Source organism: Lampris incognitus, chromosome 2, assembly GCF_029633865.1.
Source record: "Lampris incognitus isolate fLamInc1 chromosome 2, fLamInc1.hap2, whole genome shotgun sequence".
NCBI classification, from domain to species: Eukaryota; Metazoa; Chordata; class Actinopteri; order Lampriformes; family Lampridae; genus Lampris; species Lampris incognitus.
Window position 1 is genome coordinate 116,051,460 of NC_079212.1, and position 27,975 is coordinate 116,079,434.

Sequence of the window (27,975 nt, forward strand, 5' to 3'; positions counted from 1 at the left end):
GAAATTGGAATCAAATTTCCATCTTTAATTTTCATGACAGAGCATTTTGGGTGAAATAGAAACTGTCGGGCCTTTGACAAGATAAGATCAGTCGTCCTCACATCTTGCTGGGTACATTTTAACTATAGTATACCTGGATGGCTTACAAGGCATTTAGTTGATATTTGTGTCGCTTAAAATTCCAAAAAGGTGCTATCCTTAAACATTTAAATGTTCAAATAATGATGTCATATATTCCAAATAACAATGTTAGGGTTGGATACATATGCATATTAAAAAAAAATTCATATTTGAAACTGTGGAATGGTGTGCAGAGTATTTCAACTAATATTCACACATCTTAGGTTTAATCATATTTTTATTGTACATTTTTTGAATTCTTGGCAGTATGTTTATATCTGTTCTTGAGTACAGATTCATTCTAAATCCTAAAATAACATTACATCTCAAAGACAAAAATATATTAAACATCTTAAGTGCAAAAAATATTTGGCAGAAACTTAGCTTATATTGAATTATATTTCAGAAATGTCATTTCGGACAAACACTGATAATACTACAACCATGTCTAGAATTGTTCTAAATTCATTTGGTAAAGTTGCCCATTCACAGATTAAGGCATTGAAAGGCATAGCAGCGAACTATCATGACATATAGCACAAAGTAATGGCTTAACTACAAAATTAACAGTTATCACAAGTGCTATTGTCATATAAATATATGTAATACTTAATTTTTAAAGCAAACAATAAAAGGCCTGTATATAATATCTTGCAATATTTAAAGCAGGAAAATGTATTTTAGAAAAAATTAAGCTGTATTTATGTTTTTCCTGTTACGGAATGTGAATAATGTATTTTCTGTATTATTACAAACTGTTGGAGTAGACAAAACAAATTGCTTTAATTTGTTCAGAGTATGAAGAAGAGTATGTTATACTTCATTTTAATCATTAGGTTTGACCCCGAAATTTGTGATAAAACTTTGTTTACAGACATTATCAAACAAGACTCGGTCAAAATCTAGTATTATGGCTGGACCGTGTATGGTCAATGTTCAAAACTGTGGCCAGTTTGTTAGAGAGATAGTCAGTGGTAGTGTCTATAATGTGAATTCCTGGATATTAAATGTTCATCTGCAATTTTATGCAGTGGTCCCAGTAATATTTGTTGTTACAGTGTACTGAAGTAGCATATCGCATGACATGGTTAAGCTATGTTCAAATAAAAAAAAGGCTATAAATGCAGTTGCAAGAACAATACTTTCCACTCATATCTTGGGATGTTTGATTTGAAAGAGAACTTAATTTGATTGTAAGTATACCTATTCTAATTATCTTTTAACTCCCCCTCTTTCATTTGTTTCTATCTGCAGATGTTTTTCCAAGACTCACTCTGTATTGACGGGCGAACTCACAAAGAATGGATCGCAGCTGCTGAGAGCATCATGAATTGCTCATCGCTTGCAACCACTATCTGCCCCGTCTCAAGGTCCGATTCACAAACAATATTGCGCTAATGATATTACAACACAAACATGCCCATAAAGTTTTGCAGCCGAGATAATTTGCCCTTGTTTTGGGTCCGATTGCAATTAACCATGTGGCAAAGTACAAATAGTGGCTTTGCGCCAAGAACACAGTAGGCAGGCTCAATGTCATCCTTGATGTCATCAAGTATAGCAAGAACTGTTTGACCTGGGAATGATTTCGGTCTCAGTTAAATCAAAAAGTGATATTCTCCTTCAAAAATATCCACTCACGAGCACGTCTGGCATGATGATGCCTTCGCCTGGCTACAATCACTGCTGCCGTGATCACTGGAAAGTCTAGGTGCCAGTTACCACCAACGCTCTGAAGATGCGAATCATTTACACTCTACCTGTGTTTGGCTATTAGTGCTGGTGTTTTGCAGTGAGGCTCATTTGCATAGAAAGGGGCCAATTTTGCACCAAATGTATGCATACTACCTAATGTAAATGCGTACAAATAGCACCAGCGCACCGGGACGCTATTTGCTTGGCAGCGCAGTTACAGGTGCATTTCACCCTTTGCAGGTGCTTTGAGAATTACGCGGTTTCTTTTTGTCTTATTTGAGCAGGTTCAGTGGCTGTAAAAGCAACGTAATCCTTTTGTGAATTTGCCAGTGAGTGTTTTGTCAGAGTGATCGTTAATTGGGGTGCTCTAACTGTGCACTCTCCCTCATGCCTCTTGGTGCTCGGCCGACCAATCATGTAACTTCAGTGACAATATTGGTCACCTGATCCAGCAGCCCAGTCGTGTCAAACGTCATCAGTCAGTCAGTCAGTCAGCAACATTTGCATTTGTTGGGATGGCATGCTGACCCGGTCCAGCCAAAAAGGAATGTCCATGAACTTCTTGTGCTTTCATAGAACAAAAGGGATTGGCCTTGAATGTCCAGTTACTGCATAGTTGCTACAATCAATGAATGCAACTGTTATAATAAAAACTTACAGCCCACATAGCATTGGGCCATGTAAACATGGGCTCAAAGTGTTAAGCTAGTAAAACCAGATATGATGCAATCAAAAAACATTTAAGTCAATTTTGATAGTAAAATGCAGGCAATATGGTGGGTGTTTGTGGAAAATTAAAAAGAAAAGAACCATTCATTACTGAACAGGTGAGAATGATAGACTGCTACGCTCAGTGGAGGGACTTCAGCTGAAGTCTCGGTTGGTGAAGATCATAGGGGCCACCAGGGTCCAGATATAGAGGGCCAGACACACCCAGCTGGAGATAATTTTCACCCACACTGTTGGCCACTTACTGGTCATGGAGTTGTAATCTGCATCAGGGCTGTAAGGACCAAAAAAAAAAAAGTGAGTACCAACAGTGTTGTTATATATTGTTTGAAGTATGAAAAACTAGTCAGAACATGTCATCTTCGAGGCAATAAGATGGAGCCACCACCACATATATGTGTTTGAAAAAACTCAATTAATACAATAAGTAATTGTAATTGTGGTGGGAGGAAAGAAGGTGAACTTAACTGTGCGGGTCAAGAACACTCACCTGTACCAGTTGGTGAGCATCATCATGATGTAGAGGGAGGCCAGGAACAACATGAAGTGGAAGAAGGAGTAGCTGTACTGGACCATGTCCTTCTCGTTGTCCTCCACCCGCCTGGGTCCCCTCTCCCCCTCCGATAAGTCTGTGGTGCTAGGGCTGCTCTCAGCCAATATGACTGAATCTTTGGAGGCCATGGTGAGCTTGTTCACCTGGCTGGTGTTGGATGAACGAATGCTGTGGAGAAGCAGGCAAAAAAAAAAAAAAAACAAATTACCAAATTACAGTGTTTCTACATGCCAAAATGTGTATACATATGAAAATGTATTTAATAATAATGTGGGACAAAGGTTATTTGTCATATCACTGGAATGATGAGCCAAAAGTATCAACAGATTAGGGATCAGTGACTGTAGAATGTTAAACGAGATATTAAAACTCTAGTTTCATTGCATTTTGATTTTAAACTTTAACCTTTAAATGCCCACTATTTTTCAAACTCTGTTAGGATTCATTTTCTCCCAGTCCATCCCATCCAAAAAAGGACTAAACCTACCTGGAGTAGAGAATGCACAGCACAAAGATTGTGAGTCCAATGATGCTCTGTGCGTCCCACCACTGCAGGTATGGAGCTGTTAGGGTGGGCTCTTCAGTACCAACGATCACCACAGCTGTCCGGTTTTCTGTCTCCAGAGGAGCCACTGTGGGAGCGGCAATCTGCTGGAAGATGCTGAGCAGGCTGGGGTTACATGTCCTGTCTGAAGGACAGGGAAGAAGATGCCCCATGCAGTAGAGATGGACAAATAAATTGTTTTAATTTAAAATTCAGTAGGAATGTAAATCACAAGTTTCATCACGATACAATATTTGCTGACATCACAGTCTGCCACGATACAATTTCAATTCGGTTCAGGGCCCTGCGATCAATGAGATGATATCATATGCCTATTTAACACAATTAAATACATTTATATCAACTCACAAAAAGCAACCAAAATGTGATTTGACAATTTTATTACTAAGCTCTTCCAGACATTTAAACGAAAAACAATCTATTCTTTTTGATAAAAAGAATAAAACTAGACCTCCTGTTGTTCACTATAAAGTGCCATATATTTAAGTGCAAATGTTTTTTTTATCAGTTAGCATAAACAGTCCTTAACGACCTTTCACTTATGAAAATAAACCATGCACATCTATGCTTCTTCACCTTGGATTTACAAGGTTCTACCTACCTGTGTGCTCAGTGGTTTAGCGATATTGAGCTTTAGAAGTTTCCCATCCTATGTGTATCTTAAAGATGATGATACAGATGTGTTCACTTTGCATCAATGATATTGGATCGTTGATCATTGAATTGACACTCCGATCCAGATTGACGGATCATTACACCCATACAATTCAGTGTTAAAGATCACTAAATAGCTGTATTAATTTCACCAAAACACTTAAATATAAGAATTAGATCTCATTCATTTATTTTTTTTCCCCAGGGACAGATACTTGTGGCTGAAAAGAATGTGATTCTAAAAAAACAGCTTGGAATGTGTACATTTTCCTAATTCTACCCCAACACCCCAGTCCCCTCTGTGTGTATCATCTAAACTTTGCAATGACTTCAGTTCAATCTTAAATTGTTTTGTCATTAAATTTCTTAAGATGGGGTCACTAATGTTTATTTTAACATCACATTATTTATGGATGTTTTTTGTATGAAGTTCATCAATTTAGTTCATTCAAAGTGTTGAGCCGACTGCACCATGAGCTTTAAAAAAATCACTTTAAAGCAAAGAGCAAAGGCTCTCACCAGGCTCATTGGTCATGGCAGACCAAGTCAGATACATGGTGTACAGGGTGATGATGGAGGACTGGAGTAGACCTGACCGTGATTGAGATGCCTGTGAATGCAAAAAGAGATTACATAGTGATGAAATCAAATTATTAAAAGTATTGACTGCATTTGTAACTTTGAGGGACAGTTTGGTTTCTGGGATGTTTACTGTAAAACCTACTCAGATAAAGTCAGACAAACTTGTGGACACCTTTTTTTTGGGGGGGATTTTCACCCCTTTTTCACCCCAATTGTACCTAGCCAATTACCCCATTCTTCCGAGCTGCCCTGGCCGCTGCTCCACCCCCTCTGGCGAGGGCTGCAGACTATCACACTCCTCCTCCGATACTTGTGGCATTGTCAGCCGCTTCTTTTCACCTGACAGTGAGGAGTTTCACCAGGGGGATGTAACGCGTGGGAGGATCACGCTATTGCTCCCAGTCCCCCGCCCCCCCCCCCCCGAACAGGCGCCCCGACCAACCAGAGGAGGCGTTAGTGCAGCGACCGGGACACATACCCACATCCGGCTTCCCACCCGCAGACATGGTCAATTGTGTCTGTAGGGATGCCCAACCAAGCCAGAGGTAACAGAGATTCGAACCAGTGATCCCTGTGTTGGTAGGCAACAGAATAGACCATCATGCTACCCGACGCCTTTTTTTTGTTGTCTGTGCATGTTGTTGGAAGGTACGTTGAACGGCCAGTTTAGCCTGGCTTAGCTCAATTGGTGGATGTCTACTGGGATCATTCGCAGCTCCTCTCAAAAGAAGGGAAATGCACCTTCTCCAAAGCTGATCGTGAATAGCTTTTACTTGTTAGCCTAGCGTTAACAATTATTCTTAACAAACATTTTCACAAGTACATGTAAAGTCCTAAAATTTAAAATATAGTTTTGAACTTATTTTCCATAATACACACATCCGTCATCTTCCGCCGTAGAAGACAGATATGTGTATTACGGAAAAAATAGGTTCTATACTGCCCATCATCAGAGGGAAGTAGTGTTCATAACAATTTGTATAGCACATACATATTCTCATCTTAATAGAATAATTACAGTTAAGGTCAAAATTATTAGCCCCCTTTATGAAATCAAACAAAACCCTTAACTTTTCCATGGAAAGGACCATAACCAAAAGTGTTTATAGTTTGTTTCCAAAAGAACAAAGACAAAATCTCCACTAAGCTTGATTAAGATATTTTACTGATGCGCTGAGTTGAAACAAGAAAAAACAAAAATGACAAGGCCAAAATTATTAGCCCTCTGACAATTAATAGTCAATAGTGTAACCTTTCTGACTCACAACTGACAACAACCTCTTATGGTAGTTCCTAAATAGGTTGGCACATGTCTCTTGAGGGATCTTAGCCCATTCTTCCATGGCAAATTGTTCCAGCTCATCCAAGTTGCATGGTTTTCGAGCATGGACATTAAACTTGAGCTCCCGCCACAGATTCTCAATAGGATTGAGATCTGGGCTCTGAGAGGGCCACACCAGGACCTTGATTTTGGTGCCCTTCAAAAAGTTTTGGACCGACTTGGATGTATGCTTCAGGTCATTGTTTTGCTGGAAGACCCAGCAGCGACCTAAAGCTAGACTGGCAGCAGATTTCTTTACATTATCCTTCAAACTGTCAACATAATCTTCTTTCTTCATGATCCCATGCACCTAAACAAGGTTCCCTGTGCCTGAAGCAGCAAAACAGCCCTACAGCATTATGCTCCCACCACCATGTTTAACTGTGGCAACTGTGTTTCTAGGGTTGAAGGCCTCTCCCTTCCTTCGCCAAACAAAAGCAACATCCATGTGCCCAAACAGTTCAAGTTTAGTGTCATCACACCAAGGGACAGACTTCTAAAACTCATGTCCACATTTCAATTGTTCCCGGGCAAACTTCAGTCTGGCTTTGATGTGCCGCTGTGTGAGCAATGGAGTTTTTCTAGGACGATGACCTCGAAGCCCACCACGATGAAGAGCCCTCACAACAGTCTTCCTTGAAACATCCAAGTCCAGAAGAGGCCAGTTCAGCAACAATCATCTTGGCAGAGATCCGGGAATTGCTGTTGACACCTCTGACTATTTTCCTCTCAAAAGTTTTTGAAATTGTGCAGTTTCCACCACGCCCAGGTTTGTTTCTAACAGAATTTGTCTCCTTGTGCTTTGTAATGATGCAACGCACAGCTGTTCTAGACACTGTGAAACACTTGGAAATGGCAGTATAGCCTTCCCCCTTAAGATGAGCATCCACTATCTTCTTTCTGAGTTCCAGACTGATTTCTTTACTTTTTGGCATGATGAAATTACTTCTTACCAAGAACTTAAGAGTAGTCCCTCTCAATCAAGTGTTCAACTGCCACTTGCCCTGTTCATTGGAGTCCCTTAAGTAAAATTCAATGCTGATTGATTGCTCAGGTGTGGTTTGAAAGCTGATTGATTGGTCAGGTGTGTTTTGAAAGCAAAACAATCACATGGGGTCTAATAATTTTGACCACCTCAATTTTAACTACATTAGGTATAAAGCAAGCCTGAAGATTTATTTTACATTCCAAAATGTACCAAATAGGGGCCCTAACATTGAAGAATGTTTTACTATGTAAAGTTTTATGAATGATGCAAACACTGGGCAGAATTTTATTGAAATGTTCCATAGTTCCTTGGGGGCTAATAATTTTGATCTTAACTGTATTATGTGAAATAAGGAGACTGTCAATAGAAAACCCAATGGGAGATTTTCTGATAAGCTACCATTTTAGAGCACCTGCAAGTGTTTCAAACCATATTGAGATTTCTAGAAGATTTGGAATCTTGTACTGCAACTACAATGTTTGCCAAAATAATCACAAAGCCCATTTCATGCAGCAATACTACAAATTAAAAATTTAAGTCCATTGTTGGTTAAGTGGGCTTAAAAATTTAAATCCACAAATGGAGCCCTACCTGTACTTTAGGAAGAACAGACACCACAGATGCAATGATGCAGAGTAACATGTTGAAGCTGATGAAGAACTTGTTGATGAAGCAGCCCTCAGGCTTGGTGTAGAACACGAAGAACAGTACGACAGCAGTAAACGACATGATGTAGCTAAAGACTGTTACCGCCAGCAAGGCTAAAAACAAAGGACAGTCAAGAAGATCAAACGTAATTCAAACAAACTTAATCTATACAAAGAGTAAGGATGAAAACTTGGGATTTACTGGTAAGTTTAAACTCTTGGAAAAATCATTCAAACTTTAAACTAAGTGACATGCCATACTTATCCAGAGCACCTTACATTTCTAAGCAATATTTTAATATGGCTGGTCCTGATGAATGTTGTCTAATTACAAACCTGCATACCACCCCTTGGGATTGCCAGTCTCCATCCTGTCACACCAAGACTCATTCCAGGAGTGGGCAAAGTCCACCAGCAGCACCAGCTGGATCAGAATAAAGCAAAAAGCTCCAGAGGTGCCCACTATGAACCATGCTGCAGAAACAGAGGCAGGCAGAGGGGCAGTATACACTTATCAGAACTTTGTGTACATTACGTATTTTCCTGAGTGAGTAAAATGAAATGAAATATTTGTTTTAATAAAAGTTGAATATTCAGTTCTTACTGTGAGTAAAATGCCCATCGGGAATATAGAAGGCACCAACAGTCACTGCCACCATGGCAGCAATCTTGAAGAACCAAAACCTTTGGAGAAACAAATCATTAACAAATGATTAAAAATATGCAATTGGACATATAAACAAAATGATGCAGAAGTCAGACAACTACAGTATGGAGCCCAGTATTCACTTTTAATCTCTATTTTCAGTGTTAAAGAAAAATTGGTCACTGACTGAGTCCAGCCCCTCTCCAGGTATTTGGTACCAGAGCCCATGCTATGTGTGGAGGTGAGCCCAACTATATCTAGTTGGTAACGCTCCAACTCTCGCACCAGCTCAGGCTCCTTCCTTACCAGAGAGGTGACATTTCACATCCCAAGGTCCAATCTGCGATGCCGGAAGTCGGCATGCCCCGGTCCCTGCCTTTGCCTGCCGCCCAGCCTGCATTGCACCCTACCCCAATGCTCATCCCCATGTGTGGTGGGTCCACGGGGTGGTGGCTCTGTTGTTTTTTCAGGCTGGGCCCGACCAGGCCCCATGGGCCAAGGCCCGGCCACCAGACGCTTGCCAGCGAGCTCCCTTCCCAGCTCTGGCTTCAGGAGGGGGCCCCGGTTTCCCTTTTCCGGGTGAGGTGCTGTAACTCTGCTGGTGTAATTTCATTTGGTTTCTTGAGTTGTTGTCTCAAGTTAAGGAGTTCAAGTACATATCTCAGGGTCTTGTTCATGAGTGAGGGTAGGATGGAGTGGGAGATTGACAGGCGGATTGGTGCAGCATCAGCAGTAATGTGGACATTGTACCAGACCATTGTGGTGAAGAGGGAGCTGTGCCAGAAGGCAAAGCTCTAAATTTACCAGTCAATCTTCATTCCAACCCTTACCTATGGTCATGAGCTCTGGGTAGTGACCGAAAGGGTGAGATCACAGATACAAGCGGCTGAAATGATTTTCCTCAATAGGGTGTCTTGGCTCAGCCTTAGAGATAGGTTGAGGAGCTCGGACAACCTGGAGGGAGCTCGGAGTAGAGCCGCTGCTGGTTCGCGTCAAAAGGAGCCAGTTGAGGTGGTTTGGGCATCTGATTAGGATGCCTCTTGGGCGCCTTTCTTTGGAGGTTTTCCGGGCACGGCCAACTGGGGGGAGACCCCAGGTAGACCCAGAACTTGCTGGAGGGACTACATGTCCAACCTGGCCTGGGAATGCCTTGGGATCCCCCAGGAGGAGCTGGAGGGTGTTGCTGGGGAGAGGGTCGTCTGGAGTGCCCTACTTAGCTTGCTGCCACCGTGATCCAACCCCGGAGAAGCGACTGAAGAGGAATGAATGAATGAATGGTCACTGACTTACATAGACTTAAAGAGGCCATAATGACTTTTGGGTTTTTCCCTTTCCTTTAGTGTGTTATGTAGCTGGGAGGTGCATGTAAAACGTCTGCAGAGTTACAAAGTCCATGCCAAAGAGAGTTTTTCTATCCAACAGAAAACACTGCCTGAAACGCCTCGTTTGTAGTCCCGTGTTTTCTTCCATTGCTTATCTACGTCTCTATGTAACACATTTTCATAATCCCTGCCTAGCAGCTAGTTTGGCCCGCCCTCAAACAAAGTTAGGTGTAGCGGAGGTGGGAGGACTCAAACAAAGTTAGGTTAAATGGAGCCCGGGAAGAGCTTGGTTAATATGTATTGCAATGTTGAGGAGATGCTGTTTTCCTCGCTGCGAAGGCAAATTCCCTTTTTATGGACTTCTAAAGGAAGACGAAATTAGGAATCAGTGGTTAAAATTCCTTTTTACCATTATTCCTCAGCAGTAAAACCTCAACCTTTTACTGTGTTCCTGTCATTTTACTGAGGACTGCTTCCTGAACCAGGCACAGTACAATGCTGGATTTTAGACACGATTGTTGGCAGTCTGTCCAGGATGTCTCCCTGCCTGCTACCCAATGACTGCTGGGATAGGCTCCAGCATCCCCGCGACCCTGACAGCAGGATAAGCGGTTTGGATAATGGATGGGTGGATGGATGTTTATGAAAGACAAGGCAGTTCCCAATTTGTTGGGCCAATCTGGAGATCCCAACCTACAAGTATGCTTTATTAGTTGTGGATTTGTTATGTTTAAAACAAACAAGGTAGCTACTATTGAGTGTTCAAATGCAGAGTTGTTGGTTTTGGCTACATTATCATGAAGATGTATGCCCCGGTGCAAAAGCTAACTAATGTTATAGTGTTCAAATGGTTTTGCTAATCAGCTGTAGGCTCACTTTTACCTAAAATTGAGTTGAAATATGGCAATGGTTTTTCGATCACAAGATGTTGAACAGTGTTCAAGTGTGGAGGTGGATTTATGATTACAAGCTGTAAAGCCGCAATCCACTTTAATTTGGCTAACTTGCTAGCTATGTTGCTAATACGGGGACTGTCCATTGTTCCGACAGCCCATTATTCCGAAACCCCAACAGTCTGAAAAATGGACTGAAAATGGACATAGCTAATGCTCTTTATTTGTTGAAACTGTTACGCCCTTCATCACTGTTCTCTTTTCCTAACACTGCCAATAGAAAGGTCAGCTAGACCCATCTCAGCAAAAATGACTAACCTATATGTACAAGTGTAACATGCCTTTTACTTAGAGCTCTGTTACATGGAGGTTGTTTACTATACCCAATGGTGCAGTTGCTCTCGAGTTAGACAGTTGGGGCTGTATTTATGTAATTCAATGATATTGTGTGGTTGTGTACATTTGTTTACATAAGAGTCGAGTACCGAACTTGATACTTTTAAGGGTACCGACTGAATTACGTCGGTACTACTCCATGGTGGCTCTATCTTCAGATGTTCTAGGCTGTCCATCAGTATCACAAACAGGAAAGGGCTCAACACCGATCCTTGCTACAGCCCTACTTTAACCTCAAACTTGCTTGTTGTTCCCACTGCATGTCGAACTACAGTCTTACAGTCCCTGTACATGTCCTTAATTATGCTGATGTAATTTTCTGCCACTTCCTTCGCTCTCAGGCAATACCACAACTCCTCTCTCAGCACTCTGTCATATGCCTTCTCCAAATCAATAAATATGCAGTGCAATTCTTTCTCTCCTTCAATGTATTTTTCAGCTGGGGTCCAGAGTACAAATATCACATCTGTGGTACTTCTTCCAGGCATGAATCCAAATCGCTCTTTCCCTATAGTCACTTCCTTCCTAAGTCTTACTTCAATCACTCTCTCCCATAACGTCATTGTATGTCCCATCAATTTTATCCTTCTGTAGTTGTTGCAACTTTGAGCATCACCTTTTTTCTTGTAAATTGGTACCAATATGCTCTTTCTCCATTCATCTGGCATTTTCACAGTCTGTATTATGTTGTTGAAGAGTCTAGTCAGGAACTCTATGTCAGTATCGCCCAAGTATTTCCAGACTTCTGCTGGTATATTGTCTGGTCCCACAGCTTTTCCATTTTTACAGTCAGGGCAATGGCGAGCCAAAAACAGTCGCATTTTTCTAAACTTGATGCTGACAACGCTCGCTGCAATATCTGCAATGCAAAATGCAAAGTTGACTTATTTTTCCCATGGCAGCAGTGCTGTGGGCTATGCATCACAAATTGTGGTCACTCACTCATGGACAACCTGAGAGGGACACAAAACAGCTTGTTTCAGGCTGAGTAAGTATGAGATGCTGCACATGGCCTGTACAGCTGAACTGGGGGCTTTTTGACCATAAAAATATTCAAATGTTTGTAAATAGGCCACATTAATGCATATAATAAATAGGGAAACAGCATGATATGGCCTCTTTAACATTTCAAAAACCTTCTCTGTTCCCGAACACTGAAAATCGTCTGACCAAGTCAAATGTGAATAAGAGAATCTTAAATCTTAGCAAGAATAAACTGGTTAAGCTGGCTAAATCAATTTCAAGCTCTGAGATGGTAGAAGTCATGCAAAATTATCTATTCAAAATGGTTCCTACGCAACCTTTTCTCATGCACAGTGTATCACACATGAGAACCATTGGAGCTACTTAAAAATTAGTCGAAGCTTGGAAAAACACCTCATGTGATGCTTGCCATGAGAGTTTTTTTTTGTCCCTTTAAGTTCGATTTCAATTCAGTGAAGGAGCTTGTAAAATGAAGTGGGACAATGAGTGAATAGTGATTGAGCAGGGCACTTGTAAGCAATTGATTTGGGGGAGTGGCTCCTTGGCCAACAGCAAAAGACAGTGGTTACACAGCACCTGTGAGATTTTTTTAAATTGTATTCTATAAATGAATATAGAAATCTTGCCAAAACACATGGGGCATGGATATGACAGAGGTTCAAAAAGCCAACAGAAGGTTGTAACATTGTGTTATTACAAGAATTATATGGGTATGTTTATTCATTTATTTAAAAGAGGGACAATTACAGTCTACATTGATAGCTGACAGCAGTGTCTGATGTGTATGTGTTTATAGCCATGGCTCGTTTCCAACACCATTACTTTGTTGACAATTCATAAACAGTTCTAAAAATGAACAGGCGGCAATTATTAATTAAAGGACATGTACATTATGAGACTACTCTGTAGATAAAAATACATTAATACAGTACAAATTAAATAGCATCATAATAATATATTCAAGATTTGACATCATTAATAAAGGTGCTGATTTCAAGTGTCAACTTAATCCTGGTAGGTAAAGCCTATTGCCTCTAATAGAGAAAACAGTATGTGCAAAAGATGTTCTGCATTCTGCACTCTAATTCTGCTGCATAATGAGCCCATAATACAGCAAATGCATAATGGGCATTTGTTTACTTTTTTTCATTGATGGAGATCGTATTTTGTGAATTGTGTTGGCTCTGCCGACAAAAGTTTCCTTCTACCTGCCATTTTTTACTTTGCACTGCAACATGATTTCACTCACGAGAAGGAAAGGTGCCGTTGTAGTGATGGTGCTTACCCGTTATGGACGGCGGCACGAGGGTCCCTGCTGGTCTTGACATTGATCATGATGATGGAGAACAGAAGGAAGCACATGCTCATGCCAAAGCACACTCTGTACACAGCCTTGTAGCCCACGAATATTTCACAGTTGACATCAGCTTGGAGACCGGGGACAGAGGAGCCAGCTCCGTCTTCACAGAAGCCCGGAATCTACAGAATATGGCAGGCATTAAAACTTAAACCTGACTAAAAGAGATCTTTTTATGACAAATACACTTACTTATACCTAGGGTTCACCATCCTGAATAGTCTGAAGACAGTCATGGATATTTTTTAACGTGCAGTATTAGATTTTGCTTGCTTCACTGATTATGCACCATGTTTGGTTACAGATTCTGCTTTACTAAAAACACATAGATCCTTCAAATATGGCACTCTCTCATATCAGCTCAAGTTAAGTTCTACAGAGTGAACATAAACTAATGAGTCACCAGAATAATAAAGAGCTCAAATATGGTGTTACAAAGGGACTCATTCTTGCCACGCCTCCACTTAACAGCTCCATTTAACCGTCAATCAGTAAGTGGTCAATCAGTGATAGGCTAGGCCCGTACCCTTTTGAGCTGCTGATCCACCCCTGGGGATAGCATGATGCAGGATACGATGGTCCCTAGCAACAGGATGAAGGCGTAGATGACTCGTGTCACAGTGGAGTTCCTGCTTGTTGGGCAGCATCGGCACATCAGGCATGTGGCGCTGCTGCACAGGCATGGCACCTGGTAGGCACACACACAATTTAAATACATTCATCTTTATGCGTGCTCAATAATCCAGCATCATCATCATCATCCTTCTGGCAGACAAAGGTAAATGCACTGTTTTATTAAACCAGACTATCATGAGAAAGTTATGATGTTACTCAGCAACATAAATACATATGAGCCCCTGAAATGAGATCCAGCCAATGTTACAAGAAAAAGGTGATAAGATTGTCTGAGGCTGTTAGAACAGGACAATGCTGGGGTGTCCGGGTAGCGTGGCGGTCTATTCCATTATCTACCAACACAGGGATTGCCAGTTCAAATCCCCATGTTACCTCTGGCTTGTTCAAGCGTCCCTACAGACACAATTGGCCATGTCTGCGGGTGGGAAGCCGGATGTGGGTATGTGTACTGGTTGCTGCACTAGCGCCTCCTCTGGTTGGACAGGGAATTGGGGGGAATAGCGTGATCCTCCCATGCGCTATGTCTCCCTGGTGAAACTCCTTAATGTCAGGTGAAAAGAAGCAGCTGGCGACTTCACATGCATCGAAGGAGGCATGTGGTAGTCTGCAGCCCTCCCGGATTAGCAGAGGGGGTGGCGCAGCAACCAGGACGGCTCAGAAGAGTGGGGAAATTGGCCGGATAAAAGTGGGGAAAAAATCCACACACACAAAAAAAGAACAGGACAATGCTATTGCCAGAATTTTGTACCATAGATTATACCCAAGAGAAGCTACACCTAGTCCGTATGGTTTATTTAAGATAAATAAACAGGATGTGCCTTTATGACCTATCTCATCTCTCTGGCATCTATACCTGGTCTGTTGGTAGGCAGTTATGAACATCACATTAAGAACACTTTGGATTTTGTGGATAAGGTGAGGGACATCATTATGGAGGGGGATGACACAATGGTCTTGTATGAAGTTACGTCTCTCTTTACGTGCATTCCTGTTGAAACAGTGGAGGTAGTCCATATGAAATTACAGGTAGACTCCACCCTTAGCAATAGGACCACCCTTAACACTGACCAAGTGTGTCCACATACTTCACATACAGGGTACTATAGGCAGAGGCATGAGTGTGCTATGGGTTCCCCAATTTCACCTGTAGTGGTCAACTTGTATATGGAAGAAGTGGAAAAGAGGGCTCTTATGTCCTATCCAGGGAAACCACCTAGCCATTGGTTCAGATTTGTGGACGACACCTGGGTTAAAATTAAAGTTCAGGACGTACCACATTTCACTGACTACATTAACTCTGGACAACCACATCAACTTCACCAGGAAGGATGTGAAAGATGAAAAGTTAGCCTTCTTAGACTGTGAAATTGCAATTGGTAATGGGGGACATTTGATTGTTTTTGTTTACCGTAAACCTATACATACTGCTCAGTACTTAAGGATTGACTCTCATCATCCACTGGAACACAGACTAGGAGTCATCAGGATGCCGTACCACCAAGGTGACAATGTTCCCACTGACACAGCAGCCAGGGAAGGGGAGAAATCCCACACTAAACAGGTCCTGGTTAAGTGTGGTTATCCTAACTGGGCGTTTGTCAAAGCCAGGAAGATGCCCAAACAGTACACCAGCCAATTGAAGAGAGGAGGACAACAGCTGCCTAAACTTAAACCAGTGGTGATTCTGTATGTGGTGGGAGTGTCAGAACAGTTGAGACGCATATTTTCCAAACACCCCGTCTCAGCTGCTTTCAAACCCCAAACACACTGCACCAGAAACTGGTCCACCCAAGGATTGGGTCCTCCAGCACAAACGGAGCAATATAGTGTACGCTGTTAAGTGCTGGGAGGATTGCTCTGACTTTTACATCAGGGAAACCAAACAGATGCTGGCCAAGAGGATGGCCCAACACAAGAGAGAGCTAACATGTCAGGTCAGGACTCTGCAGTCTACACCCATCTACAGGCCAGTAGCCACTCTTTTCAAGGATGAAGATGTGCACATCCTTGACAGGGAGGAATGCTGGTTTGAACGGGGAGTCAAAGAAGCCATCTATGTGAAGAAGGAACAACCATCCTTGAAAAGGGGGGGGGGCTAAGAGTACATTTTTCACCATCTTACAATGCTATCATTGCAACCATTCCCTAATCCTTTTTTGGGGCGGCACGGTGGCCAAGTGGGTAGCACTGTTGCATCACAGCAAGACAGTCCTGGGTTCGAACCCCAGGCCATCCCAGGTCCTTCACTCACTTCCTCTTCTTGGTCTGTAGGATGACTGTGTGATGGTGGTCTGTAGGATGACTGTGTGGAGTTTGCATGTTATCCCTGTGTCTGCACCAGTTCTCTCCGGGTGCTCCGGTTTCCTCCCACCATCAAAAAGACATGCATGTTAGGGTTAATACTCCTGCCTGTGCCCCTGACCAAGGCAATAGGAAAAAGAACTGGAGTTGGTCCCCAGGCACTGCAGCATCCCACTGCTCCTATACAATAGGATGGGTTAAATTCAGAAGACAAATGTCATTGTAACCAAACAACTGTACAATGACAAAAATAAAGTGGCTTGCTCTCTTTCTTTTCAATCCTCTGAATAGTACACATTGCCATTGTAACTCTTGTTAATGGCAACAGTAATTTGTGAAACCGGTAGTTGTTTTCAGTCGTCATGCCACTGTATTGTTTATAAGGGTGGGGATACCTGCAGCCAGTTGAGACTGAAGAGGTCACTTAGATGAATGACGAAACGTTTCTCTCAATAGACGTGTCTGAGTCACCTTTCTGTGATAAAACTTGTATAATTTTAGCAATACTATTTGACACAGTGAAACCCAGTCACTGAGGTTGCACAAGCCAGTGCATTCTTAGTGCTGGTCCCAAGCCCAGATAAATGGGGAGAGTTGCATCAGGAAGGGCATCCAGCATAAAATCTTTGCCAAATCAAATATGCAGATCATAAATAAGATTTACATACCAGATCGGTCGAGGCCCAGGTTACCAACAACCGCCACCGTTACTGTAAGCCAGCAGAGTGCTGGTGGAAACTATGCTACTGTTGGGCGAAGGAGAAGGAGAGGGGGAAGGCATGTCCAGAGGCAGCGAGAGAGGAGGAAGGGTAGGAGTGTGGAGGTGAGAGTAGGAACTTTGAATGTTGGCACTATGACTGGTAAATGGAGAGAGCTGGCTGATATGATGGAAAGAAGAAAGGCAGGTATACTGTGTGTGCAAGAGACCAGGTGGAGGGGGAGTAAGACCAGGAGCATCGGAGGTGGGTTCAAACTCTTATACCATGGTGTGAATGGGAGAAGAAATGGGGTAGGGGTAATTCTGAAGGAAGAGTATGTCAAGAGTGTGCTGGAGGGAGAGTGTCAGCCAGAGTGATGAGTATGAAGCTGGAAATCGAAGGTGTATTGCTGAATGTTATCAGCGCACATGTCCCGCAATTTGGATGTGAGATGGAAGAGAAAGAAGAATTCTGGAGTGAGTTGGATGACGTGGTGGAGAGGGTATCCAAGGAGGAGAGAGTGGTGGTTGGAGCGGACTTCAATGGACATGTTGGTAAAGGGAACAGACGGGATGAGGAGGTGATGGGTAGGTATGGTGTCAAGGAGAGAAATGTGGAAGGACAGATGGTGGTGGATTTTGCGAAAAGGATGAAAATGGCTGTGGTGATTACATATTTCAAGAGTGAGGAACACAGGGTGACATACAAGAGTGGAGGAAATTGCACACAGGTGGACTATATCTTATGTAGAAGGCACGATCTGAAGGGATTGGAGACTGCAAGGTGGTGACAGGGGAGAACATAGCTACGCAGCACCGGATGATGGTCTGTAGGATGACTTTGGAGACCAAGAAGAGGAAGCCAGTGAAGGCAGAGCTGAAGATCAAATGGTGGAAGTTGAAGAAGGAAGACTGTTGTGTGGAGTTCAGGGAGGAGTTAAGACAGGCACTGGGTGGTAGTTAAGAGTTGCCAGATGGCTGGAAAACCACTGCAGAAATAGTGAGGGAGACAGCTAGGAAGGTAATTGGTGTGTCATCAGGACAGAGGAAGGAAGACAAGGAGACTTGGTGGTGGGATGAGGAAGTACAGCAAAGTATACAGTGGAAGAGGTTGGCAAAGAAGAAGTGGGATAGTCAGAGAGATGAAGAAAGTAGACAGGAGTACAAGGAGATGCAGCGTAAAGCAAAGAGAGAGGTGGCAAAGGCAAAGGAAAAGGGGTATGGTGAGTTGTATGAGAGGTTAGACACTAAGGAAGGAGAAAAGGACTTGTACCGATTGGCTAGACAGAAGGACCGAGCTAGGAAGGATGTGCAGCAGGTTAGGGCAATAAAGAATAGAAATGGAAATGTGCTGACAAGTGAGGAGAGTGTGCTGAGAAGATGGAAGGAATACTTTGAGGGGCTGATGAATGAAGAAAATGAGAGAGAGAAGGCTGGATGATGTAGGGATAGTGAATCGGGAAGTGCAGCGGATTACCAAGAAGGAAGTGAGGGCAGTTATGAAGAGGATGAAGACAGGAAAGGCAGTTGGTCCAGATGACATACCTGTGGAGGCATGGATATGTTTAGGAGAGATGGCAGTAAAGTTTTAACTAGATTGTTTAACACAATCTTGGAAAGTGAGAGGATGCCTGAAGAGTGGAGAAGAAGCATACTGGTACTGATTTTCAAGAACAAGGGCGACGTGCAGAACTGTAGCAACTACAGAGGTATAAAGTTGATCAGCCACAGCATGAAGATATGAGAAAGAGTAATAGAAGCTAGGTTAAGAGGAGAGGTGACGATTCGCAAGCAGCAGTATGGTTTCATGCCATGAAAGAGCACCACAGATGCAATGTTTGCTTTGAGGATGTTGATAGAGAAGTATAGAGAAGGCCAGAAGGAGTTACATTGTGTCTTTGAGGATTTAGAGAAAGCATATGACAGGGTGCCAAGAGAGGAGGTGTGGTATTGTATGAGGAAGTTGGGAGTTGCAGAGAAGTATGTAGGAGTGGTGCAGGACATGTATGAGGGAAGTGTTACAGTGGTGAGGTGTACAGTTGGAATGACAGATGGGTTCAAGGTGGAGGTGGGATTACATCAAGGATCAGTTCTGAGCCCTTTCTTGTTTGCAATGGTGATGGACAGGTTGACGGACAAGATCAGGCAGGAGTCTTCGTGGACGACGACGTTTGAGGATGACATTGTGATCTGTAGCGAGAGTAGGGTGCAGGTTGAATAGAGCCTGGAGAGGTGGAGGTATACACTGGAGAGAAGAGGGATAAAAGTCAGTAGGAGCAAGACAGAATACCTATGCGTGAATGAGGGGGAGGACAGCGGAAGGTGAGGATGTAAGGAGTAGAGGTGACGAAGGCATATGAGTTTCAATACTTGGGGTCAACTGTCTAAAGTAACGGGGAGTGCAGAAGACAGTGCAGGCAGGGTGGAGTGGGTGGAGAAGAGTGTCAGGAGTGATTTGCAACAGAAGGGTACCAGCAAGAGTTAAAGGGAAGGTTTACAAGATGGTTGTGAGACCAGCTATGTTATATGGTTTGGAGACAGTGGCACTGATGAAAAGGCAGGAGGCGGAGCTGGAGGTGGCAGAGTTGAAGATGGTAAGATTTTCATTGGGAGTGACGAAGAAGGACAGGATTAGGAATGATTATATTAGAGGGACCACTCAGGTTGGACAGTTTGGAGACAAAGCAAGAGAGGCAAGATTGATATTGCCTGGACATGTGTGGAGGAGAGATACTGGGGATATTGGGAGAAGGATGCTGAATATGGAGCTGCCAGGCAAGAGAACGGCCAAAGAGGAAGTTCATGGTGTGATGAGGGAGGACATGTAGGTGGCTGGCATGACAGAGGAAGATGCAGAGGACAGGAAGAGATGGAAATGTTTGATCCGCTGTGGCGACCCTTGACGGGAGCAGCTGAAAGTAGTAGTAGTAGTAGTAGTAGTAGTATGTGAAAACACCTCAAGACATTGTTAAGCATTTCTGTTACATTATTCTATTTCCATTTGGAACATAGTATGCACCAAGAGTCAGCCTAGATAGGGATGTGATCTGATTAACCCACAAAACCATTAATCTTTCCATTCTAATGTTCTTTCTGATCTCAATAATTAAGTTTTTAATAGTTTAATCAGATTTACAAGATTATATCCCTACCAAGGAAGACATATTTTTGCTCATATTTGTCCATTTGCCTGTCAACAAGATATCTAAAAAGAGAAATTTGTGACCAGGTGGACCATGGACAGAGGAACAACAGATGTGATTTTGGTGGTGAAATTCCATATACTTTCAGAGAAATTTTTACAATTTTTGAAAAAATTTCTTTATGTTTTCTCAATAGAAAACAATGGTTGAATGTATCAAATCTCCAAGACTGCAAACAGTTGGGACCAGATTCATAATACCAATTCAAATCACTGTAAATCACCTTACTGACACTTTAAGACAGCACACTCATTTTATCCCAAGGAAATTTACTTTCTAGTTAATGGATTCAAACAAAATTTCATGAGCAAGTGGGCGTTAGGTAGAGGAACAATTGATAAGATTGTGGTGGAGACAAGATGTAGACTGGGATTCAGGAATGCTTATTTTCACATTGTTTAACATTAGATGAGACTGAATTTGACTTTATAACTTATAAAGAAATAGAAGTTGCGTCCAGGTGGTGTGGCGGTCTATTCCGTTGCCTACCAACATGGAGATCGCTGGTTCGAATCCCCGTGTTACCTCCAGCTTGGTCAGGTGTCCCTACAGACACAATTGGCCGTGTCTGTGGGTGGAAAGCCGGATGGGGGTATGTGTCCTGGTCGCTGCACTAGTGCCTCCTCTGGTCGGTCGGGGCGCCTGTTCGGGGGGGGGGGGGGTCAGGGGGAATAGTGTGATCCTCCCACGTGCTATGTCCTCCTGGCGAAACTCCTCACTGTCAGGTGAAGGGAAGTGGCTAGTGACTCCAAGTGTATTGCAAGAGGCATGTGGTAGTCTGCAGCCCTCCCTGGTTTGGCAGAGGGGGTGGAGCAGCGACTGGGGCGGCTCGGAAGAGTGGGGTAATTGCCAAGTGCGATTGGGGAGAAAAAGGGGGGAAAAAAGAAAAAAATAGAAAATTCTGTCTGGAAAAAATAGGCATAATAGAAATTTTGTGATAATGGGCTATACAAATAAATTGACTTAACTTGTACTCTCTGGGTGCATCTTCTGGAAACAGATATCTTATAAAATGGGTATGGATCAGAGAACCAGTCAGGAGCTGGTGTGACCATTTGCCTCATGTAGCGTGACATCTCCCTCACAGAGTGTTGCTCTAGTTGTTGGCTGGTGTCTCCTGTAATGTTCAGATACTGAATACTGGTGGGAACTCGTGAAGGTCACTGGTGAGATGTGTTTGAGTGTTTTTTATCAGTTTTTGCAGTAAATCTTTAACTGTGTACAACACCAGTTTCATCACATGTCTGGATGGCTGGTCTCAGCTGATCATGCAAGTGGTCCCCCCCTAAGCACGGTTACTCATGGTTTGTGATTATAAGGCTGGTTAGATACACTACCAAATATATTTGAGGGTATGAATTAAAAAGGCACAGCCACAGTGGATTCAAAACAGCTATTTTGTAAGGCTGACTGCAGACATACAGATAGTAGAAATCAGATCATAAAACCAGACACTGGAAAGACAATTGGTTCTACAAAAAGTTGTAGAAAGTCTCCCACTAAGACTTGAAAAATTATTCATCTTTTTATATCTTCTTGTATCGACATTTACAATTCTTGTCTCAAATTGAAAACTGTCTGTCATCTGCATCTGGTCAATGCATTAGCTAGATTCCCAAATGGAAGCAAAAAGAGAGATTATATAGCTCCCATTCTGGGAGCTACTTTCATTGGCTTCCGGTTGATTTTGGATAGATAGGATAGATTTCAACACATCATTGATACCTTTTAAAGCTAGAATTGGTTTGGCCCCAGCCCAACATAAAACAGTGGTTCTCAACTCCAGTCCTTGGGACCCACAGTACTGCTGGTTTTCTATTCAGCAGGGAATTATCTTTGATTATGTGTTGTACCAGGGGTAAAAACTCCCCGGATGCATCTAAATACTGAAAAAGACTAAATCAGGTTCTTTTAAAACAAATATGACCTAGAAGATTTTTTTGTAGCAGCCATGACAAGGAGCATTTGAATTGCCTATTTTGGGAAGGAATGGAGCCTTATGGTTCTTTCTGAACCCTGGTTAGGCCACAAGCAAAAGGATTTTTTTTCATCTTTAGATTGTTTAAAAATTAAATGGGCAAGTATTATGACTGTGGGCACATTTTCTGTTGTCGATTTTCGAATCCCCGTGTTACCTCTGGCTTGGCTGGACGTCCCTACAGACACAATTGGCTGTGTCTGAATTTGGGAAGCCGGATGTGGGTATGTGTACTCGTCGCTGCACTAGCGCCTCTTCTGGTCAGTCGGGGTGCCTGTTCAGGGGGGAGGGGGAACTGGAGGGCATAGGATGATACTCCCACGCGCTATTTCTCCCTGGCAAAACTCCTCACTGTCATGTGAAAAGAAGTGGCTGGTGACTCCACATGTATTGGAGGAGGCATGTGGTAGTCTGCAGCCCTCCCTGGACTGGCAGAGGGGGTGGAGCAGTGACCGGGACAGCTTGGAAGAGTGGGGTAATTGGCCATGCACAATTCGAGAGAAAAAGAGGGGAAAAAATTTAAAAAAAAAACAAACAAAAAAAAACCCCCACTAAAAAGACAAGGACAGTTGCTTTCTGTGGGGAGGTACTGAAGGCCTGGATGAACTTTGATTTTGCTTTAAAATAAATACACCTATCGACTCAAACTGATTAGCTCATAGTACGCCGTTACCTACATAGATCTACATATCTCCTCCAAACCGATCTGCATTTGTAAGAAACCTCCTTTAAGAAGAGAGTGAGGTGGCTTTGAGGATTGTAAACAAGTTAATACCCCAGACAGACAGGCAAGGTCAGATTAGCCGAAACCAGGGCCTGAACCATGTTAGTGTGTGCCAGCGACTGCAGTACATGACTGACAAGTCCACTGGTCCTAATTTGAAACCCAGGTCTAGTAAACTGAGGTCTATTTTATCTGTTATAACCTTCTACCTGGAATTTGAATTTCAATCAACAGTTGTTTAATTCAATTTGGTTCTCATCTAACTTCTGTAAATTTGTTCACATTTGATTCTTTTAAATGGGTGTTTATCCCTGGTGAGTGTGTGTGTGAGTACGCACACACACACACACACACACACACACACATATATATATATATATATATATATATATATATATATATATATATATATATAATCCAGTGAGTCAAGTAAATTCTTTATGAGACAGTACAAGCCTGTTTCATGCCATAAGCAAATATATATATACATATATATATATATATATATATATATATATATATATATATATATACACTACCGTTCAAAAGTTTGGGATCACCCAAACAATTTTGTGTTTTCCATGAAAAGTCACACTTATTCACCACCATATGTTGTGAAATGAATAGAAAATAGAGTCAAGACATTGACAAGGTTAGAAATAATGATTTGTATTTGAAATAAGATTTTTTTTACATCAAACTTTGCTTTCGTCAAAGAATCCTCCATTTGCAGCAATTACAGCATTGCAGACCTTTGGCATTCTAGCTGTTAATTTGTTGAAGTAATCTGGAGAAATTGCACCCCATGCTTCCAGAAGCAGCTCCCACAAGTTGGATTGGTTGGATGGGCACTTCTTGCGTACCATACGGTCAAGCTGCTCTCACAACAGCTCAATGGGGTTCAGATCTGGTGACTGCGCTGGCCACTCCATTACCGATAGAATACCAGCTGCCTGCTTCTGCTCTAAATAGTTCTTGCACAATTTGGAGGTGTGTTTAGGGTCATTGTCCTGTTGTAGGATGAAATTGGCTCCAATCAAGCGCTGTCCACTGGGTATGGCATGGCGTTGCAAAATGGAGTGATAGCCTTCCTTATTCAGAATCCCTTTTACCCTGTACAAATCTCCCACCTTACCAGCACCAAAGCAACCCCAGACCATCACATTACCTCCACCATGCTTAACAGATGGCGTCAGGCATTCTTCCAGCATCTTTTCATTTGTTCTGCGTCTCACAAACGTTCTTCTTTGTGATCCAAACACCTCAAACTTGGATTCATCCGTCCACAACACTTTTTTCCAGTCTTCCTCTGTCCAATGTCTGTGTTCTTTTGCCCATCTTAATCTTTTTCTTTTATTGGTCAGTCTCAGATATGGCTTTTTCTTTGCCACTCTGCCCTGAAGCCCAGAATCCCGCAGCCGCCTCTTCACTGTAGATGTTGACACTGGTGTTTTGCGGGTACTATTTAATGAAGATGCCAGTTGGGGACCTGTGAGGCGTCTGTTTCTCAAACTAGAGACTCTAATGTACTTATCTTCTTGCTCAGTTGTGCAACGCGGCCTCCCACTTCTTTTTCTACTCTGGTTAGAGCCTGTTTGTGCTGTCCTCTGAAGGGAGTAGTACACACCGGTGTAGGAAATCTTCAATTTCTTAGCAATTTCTCGCATGGGATAGCCTTCATTTCTAAGAACAAGAATAGACTGTTGAGTTTCAGATGAAAGTTCTCTTTTTCTGGCCATTTTGAGCGTTTAATTGACCCCACAAATGTGATGCTCCAGAAACTCAATCTGCTCAAAGGAAGGTCAGTTTTGTAGCTTCTGTAACGAGCTAAACTGTTTTCAGATGTGTGAACATGATTGCACAAGGGTTTTCTAATCATCAATTAGCCTTCTGAGCCAATGAGCAAACACATTGTACCATTAGAACACTGTAGTGATAGTTGCTTGAAATGGGCCTCTATACACCTATGTAGATATTGCACCAAAAACCAGACATTTGCAGCTAGAATAGTCATTTACCACATTAGCAATGTATACAGTGTATTTCTTTAAAGTTAAGACTAGTTTAAAGTTATCTTCATTGAAAAGTACAGTGCTTTTCCTTCAAAAATATGGACATTTCAATGTGATCCCAAACTTTTGAACGGTAGTGTATATATATATAAAAATAACTTTGTTAAAAGAAACACCCAATGGTAGTTAGTGCTCAACAAATAAGAAGCAAAATAATCCAGTGATTCAAGTAAATTCTTAATGAAACAGTACAGGCCTGTTTCATGCCATAAGCAATCATATATAGTGTGTGTGTGTGTGTGTGTGTGTGTGTGTGTGTGTGTGTGTGTGTGTGTGTGTGTGTGTGTGTGTGTGTGTGTGTAAAAAAACTGGTCTTGTTTGCGTATCAATGTGCATTTATCTGTGTCTAAATGTTTATGGATATCTTTATCAGCACACCATGCTTGATTGACTGATTTTGAGCTCTAAGCTCATCATGTCCTTCTTGACTAGAACATGAGATAACATACATGCGTATAACACATTTACAAATGTCTACATCCTTCCATCCTTCCTCTTGTTTGCCCCCCCCCCGTGCTGTCCATGCTTTTCCTTAGCTTGTGAAACACCTTGTTGCAAATTGGGTTTATGTTCTAAAAGGCTGTAAAATTAAGTTGTCCAGACAAGACTTCTTTCTATGCTTTCCTCGTTTCCCTGGTTTCTTATGGGATGAGATGTTTTCAACTGCCCTTTGAGTTTTCTTTCCTCTCACAGGTACAATCTATATTTTCATCTCAACATTTTACCATCTTTAAACGTATGCATAACCTGTGCAAATAAATAACCTAAGATAAGATAAAATGTACTTAATTGATCCCCACGGGGAAATTCATGCTCCGCATTTAACCCATCCCAACACACACTGCGGCTAGGAGCAGCCACCGTGCAGCGCCCGGGGACCAACTCCAGTTCTTCTTTCCATTGCCTTGCACAGGGGCACAGGCAGGAGTATTAACCCTAACATGCATGTCTTTTTGATGGTGGGAGGAAACCAGAGCACCTGGAGGAAACCCACACAGACACGGGGAGAACATGCAAACTCCACACAGAAAGAACCTGGGATGGCCTGCGGTTAGAACCCAGGACCTTCTTGCTATGAGGCAACAGTGCTAACCACTGGGCCACCGTGCTGCCTACCTAGTAACCCACCAGCAAACTATTTATTGCTGTTAAATCTGTTGGAGATATACTTTTACACATTTTGTCTTGTGGGCTTTTAGACTTTGAGATGATGTAATTTACTAACTAGGACAGAGAAAAGAGGCAAAGTGTAACCTTTCACTATTTATGGTGCTAAACAGGCAAGTTAGATTGACCTTTAATCCAGAAACTAGATACCGATCTATACTCTAGCTCTACAATTCGATCCACATAAAACTGCAGTTTGTCCTTAGCTTGTGAAACTGGATTTGTTTTTTCAGATGAGGTGGAAGGCTCCCCAAAGCTACAAGCGCCATCATAAAGGTGCTGTGGGGAATGACTTGTTTCATTAACCATTTTATTTTATTTTTTCCCCATTTCCCTTAGTGGGGTGGCTCATTCTGCAAAAAAACAATGATATGTTACAATTTTTATTACCTTTGCCAAATTTTATGCATTAACAGTATATATTTTATGTTACCTCTTTCTGTGTGTAATCTATGATGGTACATGATAATTCTGTTACTCTTGTCGCCTCTGTGCATTCGACACCAATTGCATGTCCGTTTGTCCTGGAAGAGGGATCCTATCTCTATTGCTCTTCCTGAGGCTTCTCCCAATTTTTTTTTTGTCCCTAATAAGATTTCTCTTGTGGAGTTATTCCTCAGTTATGTCAAGGGAGAGTGTCGTATATTGTCATATGGTGCACTGATTGCAAAGCACTTCGGGACTACCTTGTTATTCACTATACAAATAAACTTGATTTGGGTCTGAAAACGATAAAGCAGGCCATATATACAGCAACACATGTCCATATATAATAAATCCTCCTCAAAACTTAACATAATTTTACCTTTATATTGGGACACGAACGCATAGAGGGGTTAGTGTCGGTCTTTGATGCTGTAATCTGTTATTGAATGAACCTCATTCTGAACATGGCCCTTGTTTTGGTATTAGGTCATGGCAACAAATCAGAGTAAATCCAAGTAATCACGTGTGAGCAGATGATGGGGTGTTATGATCAACTCCTTGTTGCGGGCTGGTTCAAGTTGTGGGTCGCAGCCTGCATGTTTGTCAAAGCCTTATACTATCGACTTACTTACATTTAGGACACATTTAAACGCAGTGAAAGCCAGCTACTGCTTCTTTTTTAGATGGAGCCTGTGCAACATTAGTCACACATTGTGAATAGGTTACACACAAAGAACACAGACTTGGAAAACGGCAATAAAAAACACCGGCAACCAACAAGTGCGGGCTCAGATGCTTGATTGAAATCGTGAATACATTTTGAAATATAAAATCTGCCTTGCAAGAACCATTAGTATCCAACATGTGGATCAAATGGGAAGGTTGTGGGAGGTGGGAACAGTCGCTTTAAAAAAAGAAAAAAGATAAGCGCTATGGCTTACTCATGGCCCACTCCTCAACATTATACCGAGTCATTTTAAAGAGCATTAATTATATATTCAAGACAACATTATGCTGTAAATACAAAACATATGGAAAACAACAACGGCTTACCCAGCTTGCGACAGAAAAGGCCCCCAAAACAGCTCCCATCACCGTCCAGTTTACGCACCGGAGCGCAGAGTCTCCAAACTTAAATCCGTTTCCCTCCTAAAACTCTTCTTCCCCTCCAGGTTTTCGGCTCTCTCGGGTGGGTCAAGTAGGTGTGGACTTTCAAATGGCAAAGTGCAAAAGAAAAGGCATACCTAACAGTTACTGTGAGCACAGTGTGTTCGTCATGACAGTTTCGTTTCGTTCAACTTGGTCACAGCACTCGGCGA

The 27,975-nt window shown here is 42.2% G+C and overlaps 1 protein-coding gene across 1 annotated transcript; it reads right to left on the reverse strand.

Annotated features, from left to right (window-relative positions):
• Positions 1–10: 10 nt before the first annotated feature.
• si:ch73-267c23.10 (serine incorporator 3) lies at positions 11–27,967 on the reverse strand. The gene is made up of 10 exons (XM_056272894.1): positions 27,710–27,967; positions 13,979–14,140; positions 13,381–13,574; positions 8,459–8,538; positions 8,191–8,328; positions 7,799–7,968; positions 4,836–4,926; positions 3,585–3,786; positions 3,035–3,265; positions 11–2,818 (listed from the first exon to the last, which is right to left on the reverse strand). Exons 1-10 carry the CDS (start codon positions 27,746–27,748, stop codon positions 2,680–2,682), a joined length of 1,446 nt encoding a protein of 481 aa, XP_056128869.1. The 5' UTR covers positions 27,749–27,967; the 3' UTR covers positions 11–2,679.
• Between the last annotated feature and the right edge of the window lie 8 nt (positions 27,968–27,975).